A 9,122-nucleotide genomic window follows, 5' to 3' on the forward strand; every position below is an offset into this window, starting at 1 on the left:
GTCCGAGGTGTGGAGTGGATCTCGCTTCACGTGGAATGTAAAAGATGTTACAGAGAGAAATTATAACAATTACTATAATAATTATTCATTTATATTTTCAGTTAATGGATACATACTAGACATTACTTCAAAAAAAGCATCTAATCGTTCGTCAAAATCATATACTTGTTTAAACATAAACTCTGCTAAATAGTGATGAAAATGGTATTCTCTACGACCGAATTGAGGAATACTTCTACGAATATCTCTCCATACCCGTTCAATATTTTGGGTATGAACACCCGTAATTTGATCGACAAAATTGCTGCTGTGGTTGACTACGTCATGTTGATATAGGTTCTTGTCAATTTTTCCATACGTTTTCCAACAATCGTTGTAGATTATTGAACCAGGAGCAATGTGTTTTTGTATTAATGGCAAAAGAACCTCTGCGTTGCGAGATGCCACTGGCACGACAAACATCTTTTTCGTGTCCCGCTGTACCCCACCAAAAAGCCATTGTCCTGTTATCAAGCGCCCGCGAAGGTATTTTCGACGTCCGAATTTAGCCTCATCAATTTCGACGATGACTCCATTTCCACCGATTTGACCTTGTTTGTGTGTCAACCATTGATTCATGAGCTAAAAAATTTTGCAATTACATATCATAGATGGTAATTTACGAATAAGATCATTATAAATTACATAAATTAATTACCTCTCGGCAAAAGTTAACCCAATCAACTGCTGTGTTTGGTGAGATGCCTAGTTCTTGTTCCAAAAAACTTTGTCGAGGGATATTTATCATCAGCACATAGCATATTATTCGACAAATCGTTGACATATGTAAATTACCTCTCGAAAACCACGTTTCAGTCAAAGCACTTATTTTATAATTGCAAATTAATCTCTTGCGCTTACGTCTTTGCACCTTTTTGTAATAATGTTGTGTACAGTGTAAAATTAATGGTTGCCCACCTTTCAATTCGACATTATTGCAACGTGGACACTTAATTTTTTCACGTATAACATTCTTTGTACACAAATACTTTAACAATTCGTCGTAATTTGTCGTTAGAGCGAGAAATTCGTAAAATTTCATTTTCCCACAATCTATTGATACGAATGGTAGTGTACGATAACTTGTCGTATACTGGCTCATTTCCCCTGCTGTATAGTCTCACAGTCGCAAGAAATATCAACAACAACATTTCCGAGGTGTGGAGTGGATCTCGCTTCACGTGAAATGTCGCAAACCCATATGGAATCGTATATGTAAATACTACAAAGTACATGCTTAGATGAGAGGACAGATATAAGATTTAGAGTCAATCATTTTTCTTGAAAACTATCACTCGTACAGTAAAAATGAATAGGACGTAAAATGCATATTTCAAAGAGATCTACAACTGGGGTGGGGGCGGGGAGGGGAATGGAGCGGGGAGAGGAGGGGGAGGGGTGGGAGGGGGTGGGGCGCGCGCAGCGCGCCGTGCTAAACGCGCTTGCAACTTACGTGTTTATGAAATTTTTTAATAACTTTTTAACGAACCACGAGCGACGGCTAAAACCTTCTAAAGGTCACTCAGGGTCATGACCTTGACAACATATGTCAAGGTCATCGAAATTGGAGGGTGGTCCGTTATTCTATATAATTACCGAATTTTGTAATGACTCTCTTAGTATCGTTTTCATTCAACAACTTTAACTTTAACAAAGCGATGTTTGCAGATTTCTCTAGGATTTCATGATTTTGTTTCCTTTTACAAGATTTTAAAATATATGTACTAATTGATTAATTTATATCTCTTTCTGTATAGCATACTCTCTTGCTTGCACAATATTTCTTCAATATTTCCCATAAAATAACAAGTCAAAATATTTCTTTAAATATACATATAATATGGCACCCTGCCGATAATATAAAACCTTCAATATCTTAAAAACAATTAGCTGCACTTTATACATGACTGCTGCAATTTGTTTATTAGTCACTAGTTTTGTGATAACAATAGAGTAAAAATGCTTTGTGTTTTTTGTCGATATTAGAAAGGTATATAAAATTTTTTTTATTTTTGACTGTTCGTAATGAACTTTTAGTGCTAGACACTTTATCTATACAGGGTGTTATGTAATACCCGCTTCACCTCTTATTTATGAATAGAGCGGACTAGACTGACAATGAGTCAAACAGTCCTCTACCATTTTACAATTTTTGCAATAGTTATCGAGTTATTAATTATTAAAAATAGCTGTCTTGGCTCGGTCTACCGCCCAATTCAAGCTTGCAGCGAGATGCGGCTGTTCCGCAATTGGCATTGCTAGGCGTGCGGGGAATTGTTTATGACATACAGCACGGCTACGTATAATAAACAACTCTCGGCGCGCAACACTGTTCACGGGACGGCCACATATCGCTGCACGCTCGAATTGTGCGGTAGGCCAGGCTAAGATAGCGGTTTTTAATATTTAGTAACTCGTTAACTATTGCGAATATTGTAAAATGGTACAGGACTTATTGACACATTGTTAGTCTAGTTCGCTCTGTCCATAAATAAGAGGTGAGGCGGGTATTACATAACACCCTGTATAACGTTATCTAACATTTTGACGCATTTAAGCATATTTAGTCCTCTTTGTTTTTTGTAAGTCGCTATTGTTGTCAGAATAAAATCATGATGTTTGCATTATGTATCTCCAAGGTAGCTGTGGGTTCAATGTCTCATGTGTGGTCTCTGAGCTCACAATGAGTACGTAGGAGCTGAAAAAAGGAATACATTTGCGATTTTTGCTAGTAAAGGTAAAAATTCTTTCTCGTTTCTTTTTTAAATGATTTTAAAAATTATTTTTTACAATAATAGTAATTTATTTTCCATTATATGTGTATTCCTTTACAACATCCCTTTTAATAAATAAAATACTTTTTAAATTATTCTACGTTTTATGAATTTTGTTTCATGCAGTTAAAAAGTAGAAAGTTCATATTACTAGTACATTAGAAATATCTTACCACTCAATTGCTCACTTTTTCAATTTTCTTTATACAGCTTATTTATAAGTGGAGAATCATGAATTGAAAGTTAGAAATGGATTGTCAATAGAACGTGGAATCTAAGCATACCAGGATTAACGAAATTGGACTTTCAATTTATAAGAAATTACATTTAAAAATGAAGTTTCACATTACCACCTCATCTTTTAATAAATTTTGTTCTATTTCTTGAAAGCATGATGCTATTTACTTTGAAATTAAAAAATAGCAATAATGATTATCTATTACCATATATTTTAAGGTATTCATTCAATAATATCGTGTAGTAGTATTTTATTTATTTTACTCTATTTTTACTCTACCAATACTTGCTCTGCTTTTTACTCTATCAATTGCTGCATCGTCGTGTTCGAAAATTTCTTGAAATTTAGGATCAATTTTAAATATATGTTGTAATATTAAGTAATCAAATGAGTATTGAAAATATGCCCAACTATAGATTTACATTGTTTTATGGAAAATGTATTTCTCGATAACACTAAAATGATAAAATATTAAGGAATCAAGTTTATTGCTGTCAGCGTATAATTAACAAATGTAGAGAGGATTATTAGACGACACAACTAGCAGATGGTATGAATTATTTATTTAATAGATTACATCTAACGTTTTGACCATCCGGTTATACATACGTCTTAGTAACTGATGTCTTGGTGAAGGATTTTTATTCAATTTTATATATCGACTTTGTAGTTATTAGATATGTTTTGATTTCTCAAAACGTCGGATGTAACTTATTAAATAAATAATTGGCACCCTGTGCTAATTGGGTCGTTTAATAATCCTCTCTACGATAAAATATTATTTATTTCTAAAAAAAATTGAAATTGATTCTAGATGTAAATTCTCAAAAGTTTTAAATTTATCATGTTTAACTTATCAAATACAATATTATAATAATATTAAAAATTATCCTGAAAATTATATAATAGTATTTCAAAGAATTTTATTCAACAGAGTTTTTTGAAATTTTACTATACTTTTTACTAATCATTATATTTAGTATACATCTTACTAGTAATACGTGTGGTAAAATTTCAAAAAACTTTCATGAAGTTCTTCAAAATGTCATGTCCCACGATTATATGATTTTCAGGGCAAAAATTATCTTCGTTTGCGATTTGTTGTGATATTAGTTACTATATTGAAAAATTAAAATGTCAAAATATTTATGTATAATCCAAAAATTTCAAAAAAATAATTTTAATTGAAGAACATGTTCTATTATTCAACATAAATGCTTTTTCAAAATAAACTCTTGTCCTCAAGCGTGTTCTATTTTTAAAATCAAGGGAGACATTTTAAATAATATAAATTGATGAATCTGCTCTATCTCTCTGTATACACGTGCGTGCATGCATGTGCGTAAAACACAATAATAGGACATTAAATACCAATGTTGTTGATATAAAAAAAAAAACAATATTAAATTTATAATATTGATATTGTAAATACTAAAAATACAAAAGTTTAGTACCGGCATTATTTAATATTATATATAATGTCAGTAGCTCATTAATATTATATATTATAATCTTTGTTGCAGCAACCGAAAACAAATTTGACTTCGAGTACCAAAAAAAGAGTATAGATAATAAAGATGGAGTAGAAGCGACATGTAAAGCGGAGGGTCTTTATCCTCAACCAACTCTTGATATTTCAGTCAAGTAAGACTTTGTAAAAACCGAAAATCTTGAAATCTTACAAAATTTGAAAGACTGTATTATTTGATTGTATTATATTATTACCAAAACCTTTTAATCATTTTCTTTCTGTATTATTTGTATTCATTTTTTTCTGTTTATAAATTATATTTATATTATACAAAGTTTGAATTAAATGAGTTAAGTCATAAAAATTGTAAGTATAAAATTGTAAAAAAATTAAAAACAATTGAATCTATTTAATAAAAGAGATAATTTAAATAAAATATAATATTTATATATAATAATATTTATAGAGATGTTCCAGAAAAACAAACTTTGAAACCTACAGTGACACTCCGCAAAGATGGATTGTATAATATATTATCACGAGTAGACTTTCTAGACGAAGAACTACCAGAAGCTGCAGAGCTCAAATGCATCATTGATATCCCGAGGACAAATTACAGCATGACCCGAAAAACCATTTACTATTCCGGTTAGTTATGTATCTTTTATGCTTTAATATTTACTATTTCTACTAATTGTAAACACTTATTTTTACTAACTCATCAATTTATATATACATTTTATGTTAACTTTTAACAATTGAATGTTTTGTATGATTGCGATAACTTTGACGACGAGATTTAATATTTATTTTAAATTATATTTTTTAAACAGAAATAATGCAAAAAAATTTTACATTGCAATAACTTTGGTAATTATGTACTATAACGGACCACCCTCCAATCTCGATGACATTGACATATGTTGTCATGGTCATGACCCTGAGTGACATTCAAGAAGATTTAGACGTCGGCCGGTGTTTGTTAAAAGGTTATTAACACAAAATGTTTAACGATTATGGTTTTTAATATTTACCTCGCCAAATATTAAAACTTTTGAAAAATGTTTTAAACAAAAGTTGTAGTAGGTCTCTTCGAAATATGTATTTTATCTCCTATTCATTTTTACTATACGAGTGATAGTTTTCGAGAAAAATGATTGACTCTAAATCTGATATCTGTACTCACATCTAAGCGTGGACTTTGTAGTACATATGTATATGGTTCCACATGGGTTTGCGACTTTCCACGTGAAGCAAGATCCACTCCACACCTCGGACATAGTTTGGGTTAGGGTTAGGGTTAGGGTTAGGTTAGGGTTAGGTTAGGTTAGGGTTATATCTTAAAGAAGTGGGACCCCGCATAGGGGGGCGGAACATACTGTCTCCGCGCATGTGGTACAATACAACAGTGGAAGTGCATGCCTGGGGCTCGATTCTTCAATTTATTCCAAGGAGAAACGTATGCGAAAATTCTGCTCTTACAGAAAAGTTGCAAGTTGATTGGCTATTCGTATGGCTTTAACCAATCGACTTTCAGCTTTTCTGTCAGAGCAGAATATTCGTATACGTTTCTTCTTCGAATGATTTCGAGAATCGGGCCCCTGGAGACAGTATGTTCCGCCCCCCTTCGGGGGCTCCATATCATTAAGATATAGCCTTACCCAAACCATGTCTGAGTGGTTTAATGGATCACGCTTCACGTGGAATGATTAAGAAATTACAGAGAGAAATGATAACACGTAGTATAATAATTATTGATTGATTGTGAGATGGGAAACTTATAGTCAACCCAACTGGCTAATTATTTAATTAGTTTATTACACAACGTTTCGACCCTATTCTTTTTGGTCCTTTTCGAGTGATACTGCAAATCAACAACATCAACGCAATTATGAACAATGTAGGTTACTAAATACAATGTAGGTTAATAAATAAATAAATAAATAGGATTTAGTTAAATAGTTAACGGTTCAGCAACGCACCTGAGTCAGTCATCGTCGTCGAATAAGACAGAGTCGAGTTATAAAATATATGTATACTTGTGAGCACTGTGGTGGCTGGGCTCGAACTAATTTGTTAGTCATGTCTTAAGAGCAGTACAAGGTGAGGTGAACTAAACAGTTTGGATTACACAATCATATATTACATTTAGGTTTTCGGTATCTGTTTGTAAATTAAGTGTGTTGTCGGTCTTCTTAATAAAGAACATTTTGGCGGTTTCTCTTTTTCTTCTAAAACGCTCGCAATGTAGAATTTTTGGTTCCGACCAATTAAACTCGTGATCATGAGATGCACGGTGTTTGCTGACTACGGAGTGACAACTTTCGTCGTTTCTTATGTCATTTTTATGTTCTTTGATTCTAGTCAGAAGGTGTCGTTTGGTTTGCCCGATGTAAGAGGCTTCACAGTCGTTGCAGTTAATACGATAGATGACCTCAGTTTTTTGTCCCAATTTATCTGATCTTTGACTCTTTTAATAATTTTGTCTAATTTTTTGGGGACAGTGTAAATGGTGTTTAAACCTGTTTTTTCAAATTCGTGCTAATTTTGTCAGTCCTTTAATATAGGGGAGGATAATGCTTGTTTTAGGGTCAAAAATTTTTTATTACTAGTGGCCGTGCAGTCAGTATGTGTAGTATCCCGTCTTTTCAGTTCGTTCAGTCTGGTATTTACGTGTTTGTTAATAAATTTGTTAGGAAAGGAGTTATTTTTTTATTAAGATTTTTTTAACAAGATCTATATTTTGTTTCCAGTACTTTTTGTCAGAAAGTAAAATTGCGTGTTCAACTAAGCTAATAATAGTGTTAATTTTATATTTAAGGGGGTGGCTCGAGTAATAATTAACGTATCGTCCAGAGAAAGTAGGTTTTTAGTACCATTTAGTCAAGATTGTATTATTGTCGTCTTTGATAAGTGTCACGTTAAGAAACGGGATGGAGTTGTGTGTTTCGATTTCATGAGTAAATCTCAATCGTGGGTGATAACTATTAAATATAGAGAGAACAAAGTCAATCTTGGTCATAGGTAAAATCGTGAGAATGTCATCCACGTATCTATAAAATATGGGAGCATCAAATCCTAGTTTCTGCAGAGAGGCGTCTCCAAGTCTTCCATGACCATGTCTGCCAATATAGGTGACAAAGGAGACCCCATGGGGCTTCCGAAGATCTGCTCATAGAACTGTCCGTCGAACTTAAAACTAGTGGAGTTTAGAATAAGTTCTATAGCGTGTAAGAACTGTGGTAGGCTGAGTAATGTATTGGGTGAAATGTCACTCCAACGTTTTTTAATAGCTTCAATCACAAGTTCTTTCGGGATGTTGGTGAAGAGTGATGTGACGTCCAGTGATACGAGCAAATCTCCGGGAGGAACGCAGATATCTTTGACTACAGTCACCAAAGACCTTCCGCTCCTCCGTGCGCTTATTCGCTCAGACGTTTTTCTTAATTACACGATAATTATTACGAATTTTGCAAAATGGTATATGTATAACTTTTCTTCTCAGCTCGGTCCAATCTACCATAATTTTTGGAATGGTCACAAACGAATTTAACACACTGTACATAATTATTTAAGTGTAATTATACAGGGTGTACGAAAAAGGTTGGAACCCTTGAATATTTCGGAAAATATAAGGTTTTTTCAAAAATGTGTCGTACATAAGTTTTATGGTTTCGAAACGGCTATAAGATGGTACCATTGGTTTGACCTCGCATAGTCGTTTTGAAGGTCACCATTAAGTTCTTAAATTAGACACCCTATTTTTTATTACATATTCTTATAGCTTACTCCGAGAGCTTTCCAAAACGCTATAATAAAGTATTTTTTTTATTAAGAACATCTTGAGTTATTAAGGTTTGAAAGTTCCAATATTTTGACATAAATTAAAAATATCTTGTAAAATATTCATTTTTTATCATCTTACCTTAATACTTTTTTGAACAGAATAATGAAACAAATCAACCGGTGTAAAGAAAACACACAATTGTTAAAAAAAATTTTTATTATTTGTTATAAAATTATGTGTTTTCTTTACACCGGTTGATTTGTCTCATTCCGAAACATTTATTAAAATGTAGTCAGTTGTATGGGAAAAATGCAATTTACACAAATAGATAGTTTCGCTCTTTAATTTCACAATTGCAACTTTCCCCTGTGTAAGTGTAACTCTTGATTGATAGATTATATAATTTTATTGTATACAGGGTGTCGGATTCGATTTGGACGACTCCAAAGATTATAGTAGATTGGGTCAAGCTGAGAAGAAAAGTTATATACCATTTTACAAAATCCGTAATTATTATCGCGTAATTAAGAAAAACGTCTGAGCCAATAAGTGCACGGAGGAGCTGAAGGCCGGACTCGGCAGACATGCTAAATGGTGTATTATTCTCCTACCACCAGAAAAACTTTTTCGGCGCGTTGTCATATGTCGCGCGTTCGTTCGCTGCGCGCCGTTCGCCCGCTCACCGCTCCCCGCTCGCCGCCGTCACTCATCGATCGATGCGTGACTCCACCTCTCGCTATCGGATCTTGAGAGATGTCAACAAATACACCATTTTGCATGTCTGCCGAGTCCGGCCTTCCGCTCCTCCGTGCA

The 9,122-nt window shown here is 33.4% G+C and overlaps 1 protein-coding gene across 1 annotated transcript in view; it reads left to right on the forward strand.

Moving 5' to 3' along the window:
* Window positions 1–4,558: 4,558 nt before the first annotated feature.
* The window catches only part of LOC105556476, a gene marked incomplete at its 5' end in the record, with an annotated part of 8,077 nt that continues 3,513 nt past the window's right edge, over window positions 4,559–9,122 (forward strand). The window contains 2 exons of the mRNA XM_012003574.1: window positions 4,559–4,695; window positions 4,989–5,170. Of these exons, the coding sequence (XP_011858964.1) occupies window positions 4,559–4,695; window positions 4,989–5,170 (319 nt within the window). The remainder of the gene's footprint in view (window positions 4,696–4,988; window positions 5,171–9,122) is intronic.

The sequence above is a fragment of the Vollenhovia emeryi genome, unplaced genomic scaffold, assembly GCF_000949405.1.
Source record: "Vollenhovia emeryi isolate VEMERY1.0 unplaced genomic scaffold, V.emery_V1.0 DF939993.1, whole genome shotgun sequence".
NCBI classification, from domain to species: Eukaryota; Metazoa; Arthropoda; class Insecta; order Hymenoptera; family Formicidae; genus Vollenhovia; species Vollenhovia emeryi.